Genomic DNA, 25,193 nt, shown 5'->3' on the forward strand with positions numbered 1-25,193 from the left:
TCCATCTCTGTTAATGCTGCTACTTACTCAGCCATGGTAGGAGTGGCAGTGTGCATCACTACTAAGTGGTGCTCACAATCCAGTCCAGGTGCAATAACTCACAGCACTCCCAATCACTAGTGACACAGAGAGCAGAACAGGGATCTGATTCCAGTTTCCTACCCAGTAGCGCAGAGCAGTACCACTCAGATGGCCCAGTTTCAATTTTTTATTGAGTCAGATTCGTCAGTGGAAGTGTTTCTATATTAGCAAGAATTTCAGTAAGAGTTTTAGTCTACACTCTGATTCACAAAGCATGTAGTTTCCACAGTGGCTTTCAGAGCAGATCAAGTTTCTTACCTCAATCTGCTGAACTGTCAGGTCCAAGAAGGTGTTTTCATTCCGCACCCCGATAAGACTTTTTGGGCCTTTACAGCCCATGCTGGTGCCCAAGCCACCATTTAGTTTCACTACAACCAGTTTGTTCAAGACTGAGGTGATGTTAACAGGCAACCCCCTGGCCTTTATCTTCTCATAGGGCTGAATCTGTAAGGAAGCAGCAATTTTAGAAGGTATTCAAGTAAGTCTGTCAGAGGTGATGGAAATAAACCTCTAAAATCTTTTTCTAGCTCTTGTTAGTGGTGAGGAAGGGTAAGAAAGGATTTCTAGCAGAACAGACAGACAGACACACACACACACCCCTTCTCAAATTTTAGAAGTTAATTTAATCTTCACCAATATCCAAATTTATTTGTGAGGCATCACTAGAGTGCCCAGCATATTATAGACATGCAGGAAGATAAGGTTCCTACCCTAGACAGCTTAAAACAACAAATACAATACAGTTTGTTAAATAATCTCTCGCAAAAATTTTTTTTGTTTTTTATATAGACAAAAGTGTCAAGGAAAATTAAAGCCTTATTTAAATGCAGATACTCCCCATCACTTTCCCTGTGGGCTGGAAGAGGGAAGTGGGCTGGGTATGAACAGAAATAAGGAGTAGATCAGGATGGCATTCCCCCACTTACAGTGGTCCACCCGAGGTCAGCAAGAGAATTTTTTTTTTTAAAAGCTCACAAAGTCCAACCCACCCACCCCAATAGCAAGCCTGCCTATCAATCAAGTCAAGTCTTTCTCTGTGCAAGAAAAAGGATTGACTTTTTCTTCCTTTTAAAAGTAGCTTACTCTTGCTGCAGTTTCTTGATGTTCTGTACTAAGGTCACCAGAGTAAACAAGCAGAGCAGGCTAAGTTTCAAAAACTCTTGCAAATAATTTTTAAATCAGATTAATGTTGGTTCCGGCTACTAAGTCCAGTTAATTTTTTTCCACCTTGCAGCAAAAGTTCCAAAATTCTTCTAACCCTTCTATTTTCAGACTATTCTCAGCCAATTCACTTCAAATTTTGCAGAAAAAGTTCTATCAATTTTAAAGGTGATAGGACTTTTCTGGATTCTGGAGTGGGTCAGTATGTATACAAAATTAGGCCTTCTAAAAAAAACCTCAGTTGTAACTTTACTAGAGAATGCCTACACACACACACAAAAATGGGAAGGAATTGTTACAGTGACGTTGTTTTAATAGTTCTGGATTGATCTAATACAATAAGGCTATCGAATGTTTTTCTACATTTTTTTCTTTTGAAGGAAGCTTTTTAGAGGATTAAAACATTACACAGATTATTTATGGCATTTGAAAAAAAATCCAAATGCTTCAAAAACTTCCAGCACAATGACACAAATTACTTCAGTTCTGGTTGGAATGTAGCAGAACTGCATCTGATTTATAACAAGACATGGACTAAATAAACCTGAGGACTTCACATTCATTTTGGGTATGCTGGAGGAAGAGCGGGGGGAAAAATGGAAAACCACATTACACGAGAACAAAAAGTTCATGTTCTGGTTGAGTGCAGAGGAAAAACACTGTATTGCACAACTGATATTCCTGACCTATACAACAAAATGGTAGATTAGAAGGAAACTCTTACATCAGTTAAATTCTGCCATGTACAACTAGGAAGGAGCTTGCTTTCCATTAAATGAACTTATCTTTTCTCAAAAAAAACAAACAAAAAACAAAAAGAACAGGAGTACGTGTGGCTCCTTAGAGACTAACAAATTTATTAGAGCCCACAGCTACACAGAGCCCACAGTGGGCTACAGCCCACTTCATCAGATGCATAGAATGGAACATACAGTGAGAAGATAGATATATATACACCCACAGAGAAGGTGGAAGTAATGACCCAGCCACTCCCAGTCTCTTATTCAGACCCAAGTTAATGGTATCTAGTTTGCATATTAATTCAAGCTCAGCAGTTTCTCCTTGGAGTCTGTTTTTGAATAGTCTTGGGTTTAAATAGAGACTAGAGTGGCTGGGTCATTACACATATTGAATCTATTTCCCCATGTTAAGTATCCTCACACCTTCTTGTCAACTGTCTAAATGGGCCATCTTGATTATCACTATAAAAGTTTTTTTCTCCTGCTGATAATAGCTCATCTTAATTAATTAGCCTCTTACAGTTTGCAACTGTACACTTTGCAACAGGTGGCAACTTCCACCTTCTCTGTATGTGTGTATATATCTTCTTACTATTTGTTCCATTCTATGCATCCGATGAAGTGGGCCGTAGCCCACAAAAGCTTATGCTCTAATAAATTTGTTAGTCTCTAAGGTGCCACAAGTACTCCTGTTCTTTTTGCAAATACAGACTAACAGGGCTGCTACTTTTAAACTTATCTTTTCTTAGGCCTGGTCTACACTGGGGGGGGGGGAGGAGAAATCTATCTAAGATATGCAACTTCAGCTATGAGAATAGTGTAGCTGAAGTCGACGTACCTTAGATCGACTTAGAATCACTTACTTCGCATCCTCGCAGCACGGGATCGACAGCGGCCACTCACCGAGGTGGAGTTCCGGAGTCGATGGCAGAGCGACTGGGGATCGATTTATTGCGTCTACACTAGACGCGATAAATTGATCCCAGATAGATAGATCACTACCCGCCGAGCCAGCGTGTAGTGTAGACATGGCCGTAGTTGTCTAGTTAGTCATTGTGCCATTGCAACCTTGTTATTCAAATAGTGGAAGTTTGCCTAACAGAAGTATCATAGTGCAATCTATTGTAGTTACTCCATTACCTTAGAACACTGGCCCCAGGCACAAAGTGTTTATTAACATAAGTAACTGACTAATCACCTTTAAGGCAACATGCCAGTTTCCATTCCTTCAAAAACTTTTAATAATGAAGATTTGATTTGCGTTTAATATGCATGGTATTTCAGTGGAAGAAACTGATACTTTTAATGGATTCTTACAAAAAATGGCATTTTAAATTTTCCTGCAAGATTAGGAAGTTTACAAATGAGGGTGGCCAGTGTCCTATATCCTAACACTAGGACACATTACAGAACAACCGTAGCTACTTAATGGGCTAGGTTTTGGAGCGTAAATAACATATCTCAAACTTAAATTAAATTATGAAGTTTACCAAATGCAAACAGAGGTAATCTTTGTAACTCTACGGGCTCGCATTTTACTTCTATAAATAAGAAACCTTAGATTTTCCTGCATAGTACCATCAGTTGTAGAGTTTCCTACTTGCCCTGGGTGTGTGGATTTTCCAAATACTTGTGGGTAGTGCTCCCCCACACCCTTTCCTGCACGAAGGGAAGATCCAGGGAACAAGCCAACCCACTCAAACAAAATTTTTATAAAAATATTCTGAAATAAGTTCCTCCTTACTTACCTAACAAAATGAGAGTCCAGAGTTTATTACTTGTATAGCACCATATACGTATATGCTGCATTTACACCACAAGTAATTATAGGCTTCTGAGTCTGACATTAATCCCAGGCCAAGATAATGGAGTGGCTGATATGGTCCTCAATTAGTAAAGAATTAAAGGAGGGTAATAAAATTAATGCCAATCAACATGGGTTTATGGAAAATAGATCCTATCAATCTTGTTTTTATAAGGTGGAAAGTTTGTTTGATAAAGGAATAGTGTTGATGTAATAGACTTAGATTTATGTAAGCCATCTGACATGGACACACATGACATTTTGATTAAAATAGTGGAACAATATAAAATTAACACAGTCAGTTTTTAATCCATTTAATATGTGCTGACAGGTCTAAAAATGTAATTGTAAACAGGGGAATCATCTCAAAGCGGGTGTGTTTTGTGACAGGGTCAGGCCAAATGGCTACAAGAGAGTGATAGAAGGCAGATATATTAGCCCCAGATTAAGTAGGTCCCTTTTCCCTGGATAAGGTAACAGGGAAGGTTCCAGAACTATCAGGAACTTTCTGGAAACAATTAAGGCAGACAGGCTGATTAGAACACCTGCAACCAATCAAGAAGCTGCTAAAATCAATTAAGACAGGCGGACTAATCAGGGCACCTGGGTTTTAAAAAGGAGCTCACTTCAGTTTGTGGTGTGCATGCGAGGAGCTGGGAGCAAGAGGCGCAAGAAGCTGAGAGTGAGAAGGCATACTACTAGAAGACTGAGAAGTACAAGCATTATCAGACATCAGGAGGAAGGTCTTGTGGTGAGACTAAGACGGTGTTGGGAGAAGACCATGGGGAAGTAGCCCAGGGAGTTGTAGCTGTCATGCAGCTGTTACAGGAGCCACTGTAGAGAGCTGCAATCCACAGGGCCCTGGGCTGGAACTTGGAGTAGAGGGTGGGCCCAGGTTCCCTCCATCCCCCCAACTCTCTACTTGATACTGGAGGACTTGATCTGGACTGTGGGTTCCATCAGAAGGGAAGGTCTCTGGCCTGTTCCCTAATCCACTAGGTGGATCAGCAGAGACTGCGGGGATTGTTCTTCTTCCTTTTCCCCATGCTGGCGAGTGATGAGGCTAACTGAGCGAACAGCAGATTTGAGCTGTGAAAGTGGCCAAACTGAGGACTGCCACGAACCTCTGAGGTGAGTAAATCCGCCAATAAGCGCAGGACCCACTAAAGCAGAGGACAAACTTTGTCACAGTTTCTAGTGGGGTCCTACAGGTATCAGTTCTTGGCCCTATGCTATTTTACATTTTTATTAGTGACCTGGAAAAAAATATAAAATCATAACTGATAACGTTTGCAGATAGCACACAAATTAAGGGAGCGGTAAATAACAAAAAGGACAGGTCACCGACAGGGATCTGGATTGCTTGGAAAACTGGGTGCAACAAAATAATATGCATTTTAATATGGCTAAATGTATATGTATACATTTAGGAACAAAGAATACAGGCCATGCTTACAGGATGTGGGATTCTATCCTGGGAAGCAGTAACTGAAAGATTTTAGGGTTGTGGTGGATAACAGCTGAAGATGAGCTCCCAGAGATATACTGCAACCAAAAGGGCGAATGTAATCTTTGGATATATAAACCAGGAATCTCAAGTTGGAGTAGAGAGGTTATTTTACCTCTGTATTTGGCACGAGTGCAACCACTGCTGGAATACTGTGTCCAGTTCTGGTGTCCACAGTTCAAGAAGGATAAATTGGAGAGTGTTCAGAGAAGAAGCATGAGAATGATTAGAAAACATGCCATACAGTGATAGATTGAGCTTCTTGAGTCTGTTCATCTTAACAAAGAGAAGGTTAAGCGGTGACATGATTATGTAAATACGTACACTGGAACAAATATTTAATAATGGGCTCTTCATTCTAATAGAAAAAGATAGAACACTGTCCAATGGCTAAGAGCTGAATTCAGATGACTGGAAATAAGGCCTACATTTTTAAGTTAGGGTAATTAACTGCAACAATTTACCAAGGGTCATGGTAGAGTCTCCATCATTGACTATTTTTAAATCCAGATTGGATGTTTCTTCTAAAAGATCTGCTATAGGAATTATCTGGGGGAAATTCTATGGCCTGTACTTTACAGGAGGTCAGACTAGATTATCACAGTGGTACCTTCTGGCTTTGGAATCTAAAAAGTCAAGATGGAAACGGTCTCCCAAAGATTTTAATGTATGTTTTCTCTTTCAGTTCTTGAGTTAACATATAGAGTGGTGAAGGGGTTGAGGAATCAGTAAAGTAATACATACACACATCCTGAATTACAAAGGCTTCATTGCATGCAAAGTCTAAATAAGTTTAGTTTATAAGTTTCCTTAGAGAAGTAATTTTGAGGAAGAGAGGGTAGTATACCTCTTGCTCTCTAAACAGTAAGAGCAAAGAAAGAATCAAACTATATTCTATTTCAGTCATTAACGAGTAAAGACAGAGTATTACTGAAGAAACTGGACCCTGAACTCAGGTCCTCGAAGGGAAAGGGAAACTTCTGTTGGATTAGAGATTTTAGACTGAACCTACCAACGTTAGGATAAAAAAAACTTCTCTCTCTTACAAGTGTACCCATGTTACCTCCCATAATACTGCTTCACACTGCTGATGTGCAAAAACATTCAAACAAGATCTCAGGATGTCCAGCACTTTGACACTAGCCAACTAATGAACAGATCCTCAGTGACTCTGCAGTGTGAAATTAGGAAATCAAATTCCAGCTCTCAAAGTTTCAACCTGGAGATGCTGAGGCTCAGCTACTACTACTCTATTAGATCAGTAATAAATCTGGAGTAACTCCATTATCAGAGATGTGTCAAATTAACATTGCTGCTCCAGATTTCCACCTCCCTCCCCCAATATAAATGAGAACTGAATCTGGCCAAATACTTTACCTTACCTTGTTAATAAGTTTGTTTAAAGCAGTTATCCAGGAAAACAAACCTTAACCCCCCTCTCCCCCAACACCTTTTTAAGAAAGAAAGATTAAGATGAATTTACTTAACTTTCCATTATAAATTAACTAAAGATGTTACCAAAATGAAGTTTAAATTTGACTAATTTGCTAGTCAGATTGAACAGTGATTGCAACAAACATCAAGACTAACTATCCCATGCCTTCTTATCCCAGGAAGTAATAGGACCCAAAGAAGATTCTCTACCTAGCAATACCGAGAGATCATACATCTATTTTAGTTATTTAAAAAAACAGGTCTTCAGAAGCTAGTCACATCCTACACGCTAGAGAAAAAAGAATTGTTCCTCAGAGGAACCCACAGCATACACTTCTAGAACCTGCTCTGTTACTCCACAAAGATGGCTGTTTGATATTGCAAATATAAACCCAATGAATCTTCATCAAGATTCCTTTTAAGAAAGTTAGCATTTAATTTAATGCCTCCATTATGTAGTAGAGCTACCTAATGTAAGTGATGTAAAGATTAAAATAGTCGTACCCCCCAAATCTTATGTGAAGTGATAAGCTTCAGATTCTAGGTACACTGCCTTAAAACAATTAGACAAACTGATTGTTTCAGTTGTCTTTCCAAGGAGCTTGCAAATAAAACCACAAGCTGAATACTCAAACTTGTCAATTAAAACAAGCCTTTACATCTATGCCAGAGCATAGTATCCTGATTTGTATTACTATAATCCGAGATTTCACACACTTAAATTAATGAACTCTGTAAACTACAGTAAAATCTTGAGACTATACATTTAACCAGAAGAATGAACCCACCTTTGTATGATCAGTCCTATAACAGGTTTAAACAAATCTAATACTCTTTTTACACCATCGTCTAGAAGAGATCTGTGGGAAGTTTGGCTTTTTAAACTATATCAAAGACAGTCATTTATGTACCCATTGAACCTAAAAAGGACATATTACGTACTCTGGAAGGTCTAGTAAGTAGCATCCTGGATTTTTGTGCATAATAATATGTAATTAGAGGAAATATCTGTTCCTACATCAAGTCAGTAGGTGGAAAATGGGGTAAACATGCAAGGAAAGCGATAGGTAAGCTTTCTAAAAAGAATGTGTGTGCACTATCCCCTAATGGTTTTAAGGATACTATTATGTAATCTGAGATTCAATTTCCATAGTATCAAATACAATCCCATACATTAGCCCTGATGTTTCCCTCCCCTTAAGCATGGCAAAGGGAGTGGAAGCAGGCTCAAAACAGCACTAATTCCCCTCTAGGACTTCTACCCTTACTTCCCCTTTCCCTCCCCAGAAATGGCAGTGGAGGTGGATGGGAAAATACAGATAACCTTCAGCCTATTGCAGCTTGGCTTCTAAAGGAGGTATATGCCACGGAGGGAGAAATTGGGGACTTTTACATAAGTGGGGTCTTCAGAAACCACCCCTGCTCACCCAGTGAGATTTTGGAGAACTCTGAGAAATTCAGGTTCCTAAATTATTCTTCTCCCATAGGTGTGGGGCAAACTCATTTTAAACACCCACAATCCTAGACTGTCACCATGTGATTCAGAGATTACAGCAAAGATTCAAATGTTGGTAATCTGGAATTTAGTCTGAGTTCCAATCCAACTCAACTATTAGCACCAACACAGAGGGCTGGGGGAGTACAAATCAAGTAAATGGTCACTAGAACGTGCCTCAGCCAACCTAGTGTAACATCAATATCAAGTCTCCATGAAAGAGACAGCTCCAAGAACAAACTGTAAAAATAAAAAGGGCCTTTTCATATTGCCTGTACAAGTACTTTATGTTGCAGAGTAACAGTACAGTTCTTCTTCAACAGGAATGTAACTGCCAATACCTAGGGTTATTCAACGAAAATTATGACAGAGGAGGCTTTCAAGTTCCATACAGTTGTTTTATTTATAACCTAGGAAGAGAAGCTCATTTATTCCAGGAAGAGAGGTGCAGAGAATTAAGAGATTGATATTAGAAGTCCAAGTTCACTTTTTTTTTTAAACGTAATTTAAAAAAGAGCTACAGCCAGCTCACTGTAAAGTACATGGTAAAAGACAGCATTTTAAACTAGCACCACTCAAGGAATGAATGATGGGGAAAGAAAGTTATATATAGTCATGTTGCATTATTTTATGTTTATATTTAAATAGACATACCACACACTGCTCCACATAATCCAGCAAAAGAGAGTAAGGCATTCTTGGTGGCAATGCTATTTGAGTCAAGCAGGAGGAGAATTTTTGTAGATTTTGAGAGCCATGGAATTTTACCCAGTAACTCCTGCATCAAGCCCATGGCTTTGGGTCAAGTTAAAGGAGAGAGTTTGAATGCCAAGCATGATTACTCAGTTACTGCAGTTACACTTCAAAGGAAAAGAGAATTTGGATGCTTTAGAACAGGGGTGGGCAATAATTTTCATAGGAGGGCCACTCCATGAATTTTGGTAAGTTATCATGGGCCGCACATTTCTACAATATTAATGGAGGGGGTGCAGGGTCTGGGAGGGAGTTTGGGTGCAGGAAGGAGCTCCAGGCTGGTGCAGAGTGTTGGGGTGCAGGAGAGGGAGATGGGTATGGGCTCTGGGAGGAAGTTTGGTGCAGGAAGGGGCTCCGGGCTGGGGCAGGGGATTGAGGTGCAGGGTCTGGGAATAAGTTTGAGTGTAGGAGGGGGTTCTGACCTGGCACAGGGATTTGGGGTGCGGTGTGAGGTGCAGGCTCTGGCCAGGAGGCACTTACCACAGGTGGCTCCTGGCGAGCAGCACGGCTCAGGCTGGCTGCCTGCATTCCGTGGCCCCATGCCGCTCCCAGAAGCGGTTGCGGCCGGCTGCTGCTGGCACATCTCTACATGCCCCTTGGGGGGGACAGCGGGTCTCCATGCACTGCCCACACCCACAAACACTGCCCCCACGGGCCATATTTTGCCCACCCCTTCTTTAGAATGAACTTCAAAGAAAACTGCCATCTAGCCATCCTGGTCAAACAAAAGAATCACTACAAGTGATCCATTTGTTGGGAGGAAAATGTCATAAACAAGTCCATGAACTCTAAAATATTGGAAATACACAGTTTTCACAAGTCAAGCAAACAAGCTTTCAGAAACAACATTTGACCTTCGGCATTATCATACTGTATCAGGCCAGTAGTTCATCTACTCCAGTACTATAACAGTGACCAGTATTAGATGCTTCATAGTAGGTTTGAAACAAAATGCATACAAGCCTGGCATAAGACAAGTTTCACACAATATATCAGCACAATTAAAAATCCCTTACATCTTTTTTCCCCTTGCAGACTTTCCAGTATAACTGGTTACTTGAGAAACCAGACACTCTTCTCCCCAGCACACTCCTCAGAGCTAGAGTCTCCCATAAGGGGACAAATTACCAGCCAAAAGTTATAAGGACACAGAAGATGTGGGGGGAATTAACTGAAACACATTGTTCCCCTTCCCCAGAACTCATTCCACAGGGAGTGGCAAAGTCCAGAGATTGCCATCCCCTTAAAAGCCATGGGAATCACCCAGTATACAACAATGACTAGCATATTAGCATTATCCCTTATAAAAATCTCCACCTCCTCCAGAGAAAAGGGTTCAAGGCCAGCTGAAGACAGGGCCTCAGTACAGTCTGTGGTATTAGCTCCACACAGACAAAAAAAAAGCCATGCATGTGCTTCAATGACACCTGAGTGCTCTGCATTGTCTTTTTAATGCTATCCCCCTGCATGGGAGAATGCCATCCCTCCCCTTGCCAGAGGGTGATTTGGAAACTGCACAATTTGAAACTAACAGAGGTTCCAATCAATTTTGCAGAAAAGATAAGCTGGCTACAGCTATCAAAGCTCAGCACCAGAATGCCCCACATTTGGGAGCAAACCACAAGGATTGGCCAGAAAGCAGTTGCATGGCATGGGGAAGGTCTCTTCTGTTGAGCAGATAATGACCAAAGCTAGAGAAACACCACCAATATGTTTGGAGCTTATATAAAAGAGCGTATGTGCAGGGAAATCCTTTAGCAATGTTATTTGGGAGCCAGGTGGCATAAGTAAGATCCTGGCAAGGGTCTTTGTTATGAGCAGGTTTTGAAAACATTAACATGCCAAACCATGGACAGAATGAGATCTTTATCCTGATGGCAGTCCCTCTGTGCTATTTCAAATGCACATCCGTTCAGGAATACCATCTGTTCATAGCAAATTTATTCTATCTACAGTTCATCTATTCTGCTATATTTTCAAGAGGAAGCACACAGAATACATACAAGATGCAGGACTCAGGATACAGTAACTTCACCGCATGCAAGATGTATCTGAATGAACTACAAATGGGAGGAAAGCCTGAAGGTTGGAAGTATGGATTTGTCAAAAAAGCATGAGTGACTTATACAGCATAAGAGGGCATTTATATAGGAAAGTGGAAAGAATGAGAGGACAGCTACCTGATTCTGAATGTGTGTTTAGGAAAGGCAGCAAGCAGACATCTGCTTTCTGCAATTCTTACCTCAATGACTTGTCAAAAATGCTGCATCCTTTAGATCATTTCACTCAACTCTTATACACAGCACCCAAAAGAACTGTCTTATTACCCACCCATGAGCATGCTAAGTGCTTCACTGAAATGCACAGGAAATCAATTCCTGCTCTAAGGAGCTTACATTATAAACATTGGATATGACAGATAAGCGAAGACAGACATATTGAGAAACAGAAGGGACAAGGAAGGACATGATTTACAGAAATAAGATTAGTGTTACTCATTTTAGACATACTTCTTGGCAATGCAAGAGTTGGGGCACATTTAAGCTACATTTATTTTTTGTAGGCAATGCTAATGTGCATTTTTTTAGGAGTAATGTAAAATCTATTAGTCAAACTCCAAGCCTCACCTCATTCACAAGTTTGTTCCAGGTGTCAGGGGCAATGTGGATGAAGGCATAAAGATTTGTGGGAGACAAAGGGAGCACAGACTGGCATCACAGGCAGAGTGGAGAGGAACACAGCACCCATATTGATCAATATGTACACAAGACATTGAGATTTAAAAAAAAAATAGGGTATAATAATGTGTTAATGATTCAACTCTAGAGGACTGCTTGAGTAATAGCACAAGATGGATACAATAGACTATCTTGTCCTCAACCCTGGGAAACATAAGACTACTTGCTTGTGGGTAGGAGGTGTTGACATTGTTTTTTTTCCTTCATAACTCAATTTACTGAGATGAATCCACGTAGCAGGCAAGTTTAAGAATTTTTTTGATAAGGGCGTGACAATATCAAAATCCATGTATTACACAAGCCCCTCCCATGCCTGAATCATGCAGGCTGCTCCCCTCACGCCCCAGGTGACCTCACCATATCAACATAACACCTCGGGACTCCATTACCGCAATTCCCTCCCAGTAGATTTTCCATCAGACTTTTCGATCATTTGCAATTTATGCAGAATGACGTGCCAGGCTTACTCAAGTAGGATTAAGTTACATCCCTCTCTTCCCTCCCTCCCAGGTTCTTTACTTTGGCTTTCTAAAAAGGGCCAGACTAATGTTAAGTTGATTCTCTTCTTCCTTAAGGCTCCAAATAGGAATAGGTCCTAGCTGTAACACTGGAGCCTTCTGACGGAACTCTAAGAAAAAACACTTTTATTCATTTCATCTAAAATTGGTGACCTTTACTGTTATGGCCCCTAGGGTGTTAATTTTTCCCAAAATTGGTGTTTGTTTCATCCCTGGCCTCCATATTTTTAATGCCTCCTCATCCCTGGGAGTTTATTATAAAGCTATCATCATCCTGTTTGATTTATAAACAAGTTTAATATTGCTTTCGTATATTTTTTATAAAATGTACTGTTTTGGAACATTCCAGACACGCTGGCAGAGGGAACTGAATACCCACCAATGCAACCCAAACTCCTGGGCAACAAATGAGTTCCCCGGGCTAGATAGCACATGGAAGCTCAATTAGAAGTTCTGCTCCTGTTAGCTCAGCTATGCTATTAAGCTGAAGCTCTCCTTGAAATGTCATTTTTACAGAGCTGGTGAGCTTCCTTGCTGTCATGGCTCTACTCCTTTTGGAAATTTCAAAACCCATCCAAGTAGCAGGAAAAATTAAACCACCACAAAGGCATATGACATTTGAATTGTTTACAGGCTTTTAAGTCATTTAAAAACTCATGCACTCAAGTTTTCCAGCTCTGCACAGCTTGAACTCCATCAAATATGGGTCAAGATTATAAATGCCAGAGTTCTCATATGTTTAAAAAAAGACCACATACTAAATTGATTCAACAATAATCAAAGGCACCAGTTCTCATTAGGGACACTATGATAAACTGTATTTGAAGTTTTGAGGTCACAGTGTTTGAGATATAACATTCCCAAGTCAAAAGTCAGGAATTTTCAAGAAACTGATAGTTTGAAAAATCAGAAACTATCGTAACTAATGCTTTGTCAGATTTCCAACAAACTTCCCAAAAAGACAGCCTCTACATGAGCAGCTCTGGCAAAATGTGGGGTTTGTGTGTTAAAATACGAGTTGGACATAACAGAAAGTTAGTCACAATCTTAGCTATGGCAAGACTCTTATTTCTGGAAGAAAGGAGATCAATGAAAAAGCTGAGGAGAGCATAATAACAGTGCTAAAGACACAAAGATTTCCCCCTTTCTCCACAAGTAAACATTACTCATGAAGAACTCAGTGTTCAAGTCTGTATTCTGAGGCCTTTCTAAAATTATAATTCTTCATTCCTGCTTATGAGTTACCTAATGTTCCACTGCTTAGATCAACTTCTATAAGAACAGAATTATCAATATTTATCTAACAAATGCCCTAGTCATGCTCACCAGCACAGAACATCACTATAGAAGTGATATTGGACATCAGTAGAAATGCGTTTTATATGAGCAGCTTTCATTCTCTGTGTATCTGAAAGTGCTTTAGAAAAAAGTAATGGGTTAAACACTGAAGTGTACCAAGAGGGTCGGCAAACAGAAAATAGGTCACAGCCTTGGACAGTAGAACTCTAATTTAGAAAGTCAGGGTACTGAATTTATTTCCTCTATCTTTTTGAACATGCTGAGAGATTTAGATTCCACTTAGCCCATCACATATCAACACAAGAGAGCTCTGTGATCCATTTTATCCCAAGGATCGCAGCTATCACATAGCATTGTTAGCACTTAACATTAGCACTGGATGACTCCAAGTTTTTATAGATTCCAAGGCCAGAAGGAACTATTATGATGATCTAGTCCAGCCTGCATTCTACAGGAGGTCATAGAACAACCCCAAGATAATTCCTAGGGCAGATCTTTTAGGAAAACATCCAATCCTAATTTTAAAATGGTCAGGGACAGAGAATCCACCATAACGCTGGGTAAGTTGTTACAATGATTGATTTACCCTCATTTAAAAATGTAGGCCTTATTTCCAGTCTTCTGAATTCAGCTTCCTGATACTGGATCACAGTATACCTTTCTCTGCGAGACTGAAGAGTCCATTCTTGATATTTGTTCCCCGTATAGTTATTTATAGACTGTATTCAAATCACCCCTTAACCGTCTCATTGTTAAACTAAATAGATTGAATCACTATATGGTAGATTTTCTAATCCTTTGATCATTCTCATGGGTCTTCTCTGAACCCTCTCCACTTTATCAACGTTTTTCTTGAACCGTGGACACCAGAACTGGACACAGTATTCCAGCAGCAGTTGCACCTGTGCCAAATACAGAGGTAAAATAAACTCTCTACTCCTACCCAAGATTCCCTGTTTATGTATCCAAGGATTGCATTTGCACTTTTGGCCACAGCATTGCACTGGGAGCTCATCTTCAGCTGTTATCCACCAGGACCCCCAAATCTTTTTCAGAATCACTGTTTCTCCCATCCTGTAAGTATGGCCTACATTCTGTGTTCCTAGATGTATACATTTAGCCATATTAAAACTTATATTGTTTGTTTGCATCCAGATCTCTCTGTATCAGTGATCTGTCCTCTTCATTATTTACCGCTTCCCCCAATTTGTGTGTGATCTCCAAACTTTATCAGTAATAATTTTATGTTTTCTTCCAGGTCATTGATAAAAATATTAAACAACATAGGGCAAAGAACTGATACCTGCAGGACCCCACTAGAAACACACCTGTTCAGTGGTGGTACTCCATTCACAATTATGTTTAGAGACCTATCAGTTAGCCAGTTTTTAATCCATTTAATGTGTGCCATGTTAATTTTATATCATTCTAGTTTTTTAATCAATGTCATGTGGTACCAACTAAAATGCCTTACAGAAGTCTAAGTCTGTTAGATCAACATTATTACCTTTATCAACAAAACTTGTAATCTTATAAAAAAATCAAGTTAGTTCAACAAGATCTATTTTCTATAAACCCATGTTGATTGGCATTAATTATATTACCCTCCTTTAATTCTTTATTATTCAAGTCCCATATCAGCCACTCCATTATCTTGCTCAGGATTGATATCAGATTGACAGTTCTCTAACTACCCAGTTGTCCCATATATCCTCTTTATATATTGGCACAACATTCACTGTCTTTCAGTCTTCAGGAACTTCCTGGTGACTTATTGGAAAAAAAAAATTAACTGTCTAGTGAGCTCCTGAATCAGCTCTTTGAAAACTCTTGGATACAAGTTTTCCAGACCTGCAGATTTAAAAATGTCCAACTTTAGTAGCTGCTGTTTAACATCTTCCTAAATTACTTGTGGAATGGAGACAGTTGTTCCCTCTCTCCAAACAGAGAACAGAAATGTACTGAACACTTTGCTTTTCTCCTCTATTATTGATAATTCTACCATTTCTATCTAGTAATAAACCAATACCATAGTTGAGATTCTTTTTGTTCCTTATACACTTAAACTCTGTTGTCCTTAACTCTGCTGGCCATAGATTTCTCATGTCCCTTTGCTTCCCTTATCAATTCTCAGCTTCTGATTTATATTCATTACTCACTACTTCCCCTTTCTTCCATTTGTTTGTTTTTATAGCGGCCTTCATTTGCACTCTAAGCCACATTGATGTTTTAACCAATATGGCTGTCTTCCTTGATTGTGTTTTTTTGGCATCTAGTAAAGTGTTCTTAAACAATTTCCAGTTATTCATATTTATCGGATTTAAATTCTTCCTCTTAGCTGATTTAGCTCATAGTTGTTTCCAGCTTTGTGAAATTGGCCATATTAAAGCACAAAGTACGTATAACTGGTCTGCACTTCATTCTGTTTGCACATTAAAAATATGATCAGGTCACAACCACTTGTACCTACTATAAATTTTTAGTTCTGTGTTCAGTTCCTCTTTCTCGGTCAAGATAAGGTGCAATGTAGAATTCCTCTGTGTTGGATACAATACTTTTTGAGTTAGGAAACTATCATCTATAATATTTAGAAATTTCAAGGATGTTTTAGTACCAGCAACATGAGACATCCAGCATAGATCACTCATATTGAAGTCCCCCATAATCATGTAGCTTTTTTTCCCTTCACATTGTAAATAGGTGAGTAAGGAGCCAATCACCCTTTCTTTATTGTGATTTGGTGGTCTGTCCTCCACTAACACATCTTGTGCTTAGGACACTGATCCATAAGCATTCAAGAATCACTTTCTTCCGAGTTATCAGGGACTTGGAAACTCATAATGCCACCTTTGACAGAGAGCCACTCCCCCTCTCCTTTTGCCCATCCAATCCTTCCTAAATAGATTACCATGGATTTTAACATTCCAATCACAGAAACTATCCCACCAGGTTTCAACAACAACAACTAGATCAAATTTCTGCTCACAGATCAGCAATTCCAATTCTTCTTGTTTGTTACCCAGGCTCCTAGCACTGGCACATAAGAAATTATTTGATTGCCTCTCCATGTCCTCTGGTTCCTTAATTAATTTAGTTCTCAATATCTTGATTTTGTGATGACAGCTCTTATCTTCCCTTTGTTTACTGTCCTCTTTTGTTATTACTTTAAGACCCTCCTATTACTACTACTTTAATTTGGGACTTGTACACATTACCTAAGGGACAAAGCCATGAGTGAAAGAACTCCAGCCATAAAGATATCAGATCTCAGCAATCATGCTTTGGACAAACTTAGAGTTCAGCTTTACACGCATTATTAATATGCAGTTATTAGAATATTAACTGACAATGTAGGTGCAGGTAACTGTCATACGACAGATTAGATATTCAATATGTCACAAGCTGTAAAAGCTTGAGCTCTCCTTTGTTGTGACAGCAATTGGGTTTTGAGCCTTTAATACCAAACTTAAGGCAAGATACTTTTATACACACCATTTTTATAAGATTTTTTCCTTGGATACAAATAGAAAATGAATTTCAAGGGGTATCATTCATATGCAAGAAAAAATATTGGAATGAAGCTATAAGCTTCATGCAAGCTCCAAACAAACCTGGTGGAGAAAATAAAGCTGTTTATTAGAGCAGTAAGGTACAACTATTATACCATGACACCAGAGACAAATTTATTTAACTAAGAATAATTATGTAGTAGTAGGAACAGGGAAGGAGGATTTTTTCCCCCTAAAAATTGTTTGTTTACCTCAATGGTATTTATAAAGTAAGTAGTGTAGTTTGATTCAGAGTTCATGGTAGGTAAGGGGATAATAGCTATGGTTTTTGAGCAAGGCACCTGAATAATCTAAGTGGCATGATGATGCAGAGCTATGGAATGAAACAATTTAAAAAAAAAAAGTGATCATAGGTCACATAGACAGGCTGTATGGCTGAAGGATGTTTAGTCACCAGCTGAAGAACCAGCGAAGCAGAAGACACGTGAGATACTCATTTCCCTCCCCCAACATAGCCCTTCTTTCAGCCACAAGCTAAAATGACCCTTCTATTTGTGCTTTGAGAACAGACACTGAAATTTATATCATAGCCCTCCAACTGCTAAATATTAATCAGCAATGACTAAGATATTGCTGAATTGACATTTTATTTTATAACTGCCTCCAGAAGTCATACCAGACCCAAACTGAAGAATAATCATACTGGTACTGGCCTCTGCACTGTATACAGCTATTTTTCTACAGTACTGGTATCTGGTACATGGGGCAATACTGGAGGTACATTCTTCTCCCACCAGAGAGACTTCACACAAAGTAGGACAGAGTCTCCTAGACTTTAAGGCCAGAAGGGACCATTGAGATCATCTAGTCTGACCCCCTCCACACTACAGGCCACAGAACCTCACCCACCCACACCTGTAATAGACCCATAGCCTCTGGCTGAGTTACTGAAGTCCTCAAATCATGAAAATAAATTTTCAAGTTAAGATTTGGAAGAAACGTAGGGCTTGTCTACACTTAAAATGCTGTAGCAACGCAGCTGCACTGCTGTAGCACTTCAGTGAAGACACTACCTATGCCAACGGGAGACATTCTCCCATTGGCATAGGTACGCTAGCTCCCTGAGAGGCAGTAACTAAGTTGACAGGAGAATTCTCCCATTGATCTAGTGCCGTCTATACCGGGGTTAAGTCCGTTTAACTGCATCCCTTAGGTGGGTGGATTTTTCACACCCCTGAGCAACGTCGTTATACTGACCTAATTTCCTAGTGTAGACCAGACCTGAGACTCACTAAAAGGGTATACCTACACTGCAAAGTTGTCAACAAAACCTGTGTCTTTCACGGGTACTTAACACCCGCCTCTCCCCTCCCCCCCAAAAGACAAAAGTTTTGCCGATGCAAGTGGCAGTGTGAATGCGCCTTTGTCGGCAGGCCGACAAAGCTAACGCCGCTCACAGGGCTGGAAGTATTTTGTTGGCAGAAGTGCCGACAAACAACATTTACACACGCTGACTTTTAGCGACCAGGCTTGTCGCTAAAAGCTGCGTGACGTAGACAAGCCCCAAGACGTCGTCATTTTTCACCACCACTTTGGACAGCAGCTTCAGCATCTATTTCGCAGGCAGCTGAACAGCCTGCTTTTCAGTTGCAAAGTGAATCTTTAATTCAATCACTGCTGACAAATAGCATAGGGGCAAACAATGCCAGTCAACTCATGAGGATACTAACATCTTCTGACTGCAATTCAGTTTTAATAGACCAGGTTACTGTTCTGGGAGAGCAAAAATTCTCGCATTTATAACTAAAGGTTAGATGTGTAAACAGCCAAGAAAGAGCCTAGGGCCACAGATGAATTGATTAAAAACAGGGTTTGGTTCAGTGAACAATGCTTACCTTTATAGAAACACTTCTGGAGAAAATCTACTGTTTTTTGTTGCACCCTCTCACTTCAAAAGTTAATTTTTTCCCCCACTTTATACAATACTGCAGGGAAATTGTACTCTTTAAACAACATTAACTGTATTCCTAATTCTTTGATTTTATATAAACTAAACTACTGTAAAGCAGAAAAAGTTTTGAGCTATAAAATCCAGGCCACTTACCATATATCTCTTTCAAAATATTTAGTAAAAACTGATGGTCAGAGACAATCTCATCTGGGATTTGCAACATGTTTTCATTTGGGGAAGGGGTGGGATGGAGACTCTAGATGCCCTACATACTCCCGACATAACAAATTACCTTTCATTGCAAAGCATCAGATTAAACACAAAAAGTTATATTTATTACCATTTTCTTTAGGCAATGGACAAGTCAACAGAATAATACTAGGGGAGAACTTATGTACATATGTTAAGCAGGACCTTATTCATGATGTTCATGAATATGTACAACATAGAGCCATGTTTTAGTTCTCTCTGCAATAAAGATTTATTTAAATTTTTATTCCACTTTACCTTAAACAAACACAGCAATTATTTGCTTTGTATTCTTGACAATATATTTCAGTGCAAGCAGTGATTACTAATTTTAAGATCCCATTGGCTGTTGTCATTTTATTGCAACTTACAGAGTCTTCTGGAGGTCTCTGAATCTTCCCCCAGTCCACAGAAGGTCCCTTTTCTTGCAAGAATCTGTGGAATAGCTTCTTAAACCCTTCGAGGTCTTTTTTAGTGTGCTACAAGAGGGAGAGAGTGGATGAGTTTTAGAAATAATGGTATTTTGTGTTTACATATTTTATCACAAAAGCATTTTACAAACCTGATGTACAATCTGTTCATAAGAATCATTCATCCAACATTTAAATGCAGCCAACTTTGGGGTGAAACAGAGCAACACTGCGTAACACCTTAGGACAGGAACCACAGAACACCTTTATCCCTGAAACTGCAGGGAGAATTTAGGTGGGAAAAAATGGCCAAAGTTTTCAAACCTAAGTGCCTATAGTGCAGATCCTAAATAAGTACTAAATCTCACTAAGTTAATGGTTCTGAGTATCTACAGCTCCCACCAAAAAAATCAGGACACTTATTTGAAAATGTTGGCAAATACATAATTACCTAAATTAAGTTTGACCAGGACCTCAAGGTATAATGTTCCTATTCCTTTGAGCATGTAGGATCTTTAATAACCAGAAATGGTGAAAAGTTCAGTAATAACTCAGAGGCAAGTGCAACCCTCTGAGTCACCAGCATCACTTCCTTCAATAACCTAAGTTTTCTTGGAAGTTGCTCCTCCACATAGGGTCCAGGCCTAACCCTACTCTTTTCAAGATTACACAGAATCACAGCACATTCTAAAAGTAGGAATTATATTAGTCCGAGTACAAAACTGCAGTCATATACCAAGCATATTGTCCTTACACTAAAGATCCATTTAAAAAAAAAAAAAAAAAAAAACTTGAGAGGGAAAGACTACAAAGTCATCCTCAGAAATTTCAGAGAACAGTCAACTTTGTGTGTGTCTTGCTAAAATTTTCAGTTTCGATCAACAATCGCTGAATAAAAAGGTGTTCACGTTGACTACTTTGTCACATTTCAACAGCTTGACTGTTACTCTACTTCTGTTCTCTTCTAAAATTGGCTCAGTTTTTAAAAAATTCAGAGTAAATTCAGGTGCTTTTCCAAGCACCATGAGAAGTGATTAAATTCTCTAAACTAAGTGAACATTTTATGTTCTTGGACATGTTTATGTGGACTATTATAAAAATTTACATATTTTTATAATTTCAGTTTCAATTTGATTGGGGAGGGAAAATATTACAACTTGAACACCTTCACTTTTTCAAATTCTTCATATTCTTTCAATTGAAATTTAAGTTTTATGTACAGTATGGAACCACTAGCAATTAGACTATTGGTTAGCTTATGTAGTGTATGATTTAAAAAAATTTAACAGAGAGGGATAGTCTTATTTTTGTATCCATTGACGACATGCTTTTTCAAACTGTGGAGCAGGAGAGGGGGAAAAGGTGTGGAGAAACAGGTTTTATTTGTGAACGTTTCCAGCTACCAATTCAATAATTCATTAGCTTGGTGGCCAAAAACCTTGAGTACTAGTCCACCACATTCAACCCTTAAACTAAGAATCCTCTCTCTTCCCCGTCTTCCTATTTTGTACCATCTCTTCGCTATTATGTATTTTGGCCAGTCTCTCTCTCTACAAATGAATTTAAACAAGAGAAGTTATATAGAGGCATTTTCAGAGTTATATCTTTTGTAGTCCTTACCTCTAGCTCATTCTGAGGTGCAGTTGCAAGTATTTTGTCAAGTTCCACTTTCATTGAATATTCCAGTTCTTGTCGAATGACTTCTTGAAACTGGGATGTGCCAGCTTGAGACATTGCTTTTCTGTAATCTTTTTTAAAAAGATAAGAAAGAAGTTGAAGGGTGGGAAAAATCATACGCTCACTAAACTCCAAGCAACTTGTTTAATGCATCTAAAAGCAGCAATGCTGTAGACATCTTTAAAAAACAAGCAAACAAACATATAATCCAGACTTGTTTTGTTGCTGTATTAGTGTACCCAGAAAAATACAAGTGGCCCATCAAAAATCTCTTATGTATAAACACCAAGTAGTTTGGAAGAGAACAAAAGGCATAGAAAAGCAAGAATAATTTCAAGAAATAAAATTGTGGAAGACCCACAATCTAGATACAAATTTCTGTGAAGAGAAACTTGGACTCAGTCAACTGCATCATGACATTGTACTAGAATAGCAAAGAAAATATAATAATGCTCTTCAGCAATACATGTTTGTTTTCCACAGTGTGCATTTAATAAAGACTAACCTGTCTGACCAAAAATAAAAAATATGTTGTAGTAATCTAGACAGTAAACTTTCAGGCTGTCTTCAGTTAGTCAGTTCCAGATATCTGTCTACATAACCTGTCTTTATCATGAGCATTTTCATACTGTAATATGTTACTAAGCAACCTAAAGAAATAGTTTGCCTATCACTTCAGCATGCACTTTGCTGCTGAAAGCTGATTATTCATATTTACAGAGAAATAAATGATCAATAAGGTCTGCAAATATTGATCCATAGTAAGTCAAAGGGTAAATCAGAAAATAGTTACTGCCACTTTTTTCCCCCCTTCACTGTTACCAAAGTAAGCATCTTGGACATGAGTGTAATCTCAGAAAAGTCTGTTTAATTTAATTTCTGCGGATTCCCTTAAGCAATCACTTCTCTGTAACAGAGAGAAAAACTATTGCCAAATATAACTGGGATTTAGAAACATCCTGAACAGTTGTTTAAGGAGGAATAGGAAAAAGCTGCTTCAAATGAAGTGAGTTGTATTTACAAAGATTATTTAGAGAGAAAGCGGTGCTTAAAAGAAAAGTTTATATAGACTAGTCATTAAAATAAAATATTCCACTGAAATATTTTTGTAATAATGCAAGAGGCACATTTATTTTAATAGTGAAATTGTTTATACAACTCTAAACTGTGTCAGAATTCAGTGACTGTGTAATTACAACTTGGAAGCTCACAGTAGCCATTTTCCTGACTGCACTGTCTTGCAGGTAGGAAAAAAAGAGCGCTGCAATGCACATACTGTGGTGCAACATGGGGGAAATGTAAGTCCAGGACACCTGCTACAATTCCTAATCACTAAAAACAAACATTTAATTTTATAGAAAAAGAATAAAATAGCCTTTTAGAACCTATTAACTACATTTTCCCCTTTTTAATAATTTTCAAATGTGCATGCAGCTCTTCTTTTAAAAGGAATTCTAGTATTTATTCCTACAATAAAATAATTGTCTACCAGTTTATTACTTTTTTAAAAACAACTGAAAGTGTTATTTTTTCATGCGCAGTTTGAGTTGATGTAGCAGGTTCCTTTACAGAAGCTTAAGCAGCATCCCAAGATGCAAAACACTTTGTAAGTGTTTGTAGTCTTTGATACATGTTGTAACATATGTCTCCAAATTCAGCAACAACTTTAGGACCCAATCTGTACAAATCAGGATCCCATATATCACATATCAGAAAAAACAATGCAATTACCAAATTCCCAAAACAGAGTACTGTTCTTGTGAAATACTAACTACGTTTAAAAAAGCAAGTTAACTTATCCAACCTTATCCTTATGTTAGAAAACCTTGTTAATTCACATTGAATGGGAGACCCATTGCAAGTCACTGAGTATTACGACTTTGCACATAAGGGAATAAAACAAATTTTGTAATTTGTGATAATACTTCTAATCAGTGTTTTGTAATATATTACTAAAATGTAATTACTCTTACAGAATGAGACCTCACTAAAGTACTAGGCTATTAATTTTTTTGCTGAAAAGTTAGGTCAAGCTGTTGCTTTGTGCATGTGCGACCTATGAAATGCGGAGATTAGCAGAGTCCTGACTACACAGCCTTTCTTCATTCTAACTCTAAGCACCCAGAATCACTGACTTTGAAGGCCTTGTCGTCTTACACTCAATTTATTTTAAAAAAAAAGAAACATTTAAATCTGAATATAGATGACACTAGTTGTAGTTTTAGCATGTTAGCTGGTCAGGATAAACCCCAGGCTTTACTCAAGCAGCAAGTAAGTGCCAAAATCACAACTTGGCTTATCCACATTAGAATTTTAATGTGTGGTAGTGTTTTGGGATGGAGGGTGGAAGGCAGAAGGGGTTAAGTGCACACAAAGTCCAAAATTATTATACTTTTAAAGAAAAAAGTTATGGAAGTGGAAAAGTTATTTTTAAAATTTAGCTTATTAATAGTCTTGTCAAAACAGAAAAAAGGCCATAGTATGTTGTTTGTTGAAAAGACAAATACATGTAGGTCCAAAACTGAATCCAACTTAGAATCATAGAATATCAGGGTTGGAAGGGACCTCAGGAGGTCATCTAGTCTAACCCCTTGCTCAAAGCAGGGCCAATCCCCAATTTTTGCCCCAGATCCCTAAATGGCCCCCTCAAGGATTGAATTCACAACCCTGGGTTTAGCAGGCCAATGCTCAAACCACTGAGCTATCCCTCCCCCCTTTAACTGAAGTTAAACAAGTCTGGTAAGATATTACAGGTGAAATGGCAAGGATTCCTAAAGAGTGCAGAGTTATAAGAAAAATAGTTGTGTGAATTTCAGCTCCATTCCATTAACATTAAGCTATAAGTGAAAGCTGAGATTTGTCAATACGTGGTCTTTTTAAAGCAATGTATATATGTTTAATGCAGCATCAACAAGATTTTTTTTTTTTTTTTTGGTAATTGGTGCATAGAGATGTATAAGTGCACGTGTTTAAGGGAAACATATATAATTATTCATTCAGATGAAGACTGGCCTTTATGTTGGACTACATATGTGTTTAAATGCTTTGCTGAATAAATGCCATAACCCTATATTTTCTGCCAAATGGTCTGTAAAAGTTTATTACCCTGTGTTATTTAATCAAAAATAATGGAATTATCAAAAGAATGTTGTTTAAATGTACAATATGACAAAATAAAAGAACACCTTCACGTTCTACTGCTTTAAGTATTTAATTGCAAGCCACAAGATTTCTCTCATTGTTACTAAGGAAGTTTAAGAGCCTAACAGGATTTAGCGTGAGCAGGAGAAAGCCATAATTTCCTATGCTTCTAAGACAGGGGTAGGCAACCTATGGCACGCGTGCCAAAGGCAGCACGCAAGCTGATTTTCAGTGGCACTCACACTGCCCGGGTCCTGCCCACTGGTCTGGGGGCTCTGCATTTTAATTTAATTTTAAATGAAGCTTCTTAAACATTTTAAAAACCTTATTTACTTTACATACAATAATAGTTTAGTTATATCTTATAGACTTATAGAAAGAGACCTTCTAAAAATGTTAATGTATTACTGGCACGCGAAACCTTAAATTAGAGTGAATAAATGAAGACTCAGCACACCACTTCTGAAAGGTTGCCAACCCCTGCTCTAAGACCTTCCCACAAAGAGAATTACATTCATGTGTCTGCAACACCACTGCCCAAAGCAGAGTGAAATAAACACACTGCTTGTCAGTTTCATGTTGCTGCTCATGCTAGAAAACTGGTGGGAGGGAAGGAAGGAGGGAGACCTACTGTTGCTAATTGCTACCATATTTCATGATCTTGTCTTTTTGTTCTGTGTTTGTACGGCACCTAGCACAAGGGAGTCCTTGCCCATGACTAGGGCT

General features: G+C 38.6%; 2 protein-coding genes across 5 annotated transcripts in view; one reads left to right on the plus strand and one right to left on the minus strand.

The window, feature by feature from the left end:
- The window catches only part of VPS54 (VPS54 subunit of GARP complex), a 107,899-nt gene extending 86,501 nt beyond the window's left edge, over nucleotides 1-21,398 (plus strand). Inside the window, exon 25 of the transcript XR_012158323.2 lies at nucleotides 10,931-21,398. The gene's annotated coding sequence lies outside the window, so the exon portion shown is untranslated. The remainder of the gene's footprint in view (nucleotides 1-10,930) is intronic.
- UGP2 (UDP-glucose pyrophosphorylase 2) overlaps nucleotides 1-25,193 on the minus strand; it is a 40,410-nt gene that overhangs the window by 9,504 nt on the left and 5,713 nt on the right. For all 4 annotated transcript variants that reach the window (XM_073339527.2, XM_073339525.2, XM_073339524.2 and 1 more), the window contains 3 exons: nucleotides 21,270-21,397; nucleotides 19,611-19,718; nucleotides 340-525 (listed from right to left, as the gene is read on the minus strand). In XM_073339527.2, coding sequence (XP_073195628.1) covers nucleotides 340-525; nucleotides 19,611-19,718; nucleotides 21,270-21,383 — 408 coding nt within the window. In that variant the 5' untranslated portion in view covers nucleotides 21,384-21,397. Of the gene's footprint in view, nucleotides 1-339; nucleotides 526-19,610; nucleotides 19,719-21,269; nucleotides 21,398-25,193 lie in introns of those variants that run through there.

The sequence above is a fragment of the Lepidochelys kempii genome, chromosome 3 (assembly GCF_965140285.1).
Source record: "Lepidochelys kempii isolate rLepKem1 chromosome 3, rLepKem1.hap1, whole genome shotgun sequence".
NCBI classification, from domain to species: Eukaryota; Metazoa; Chordata; order Testudines; family Cheloniidae; genus Lepidochelys; species Lepidochelys kempii.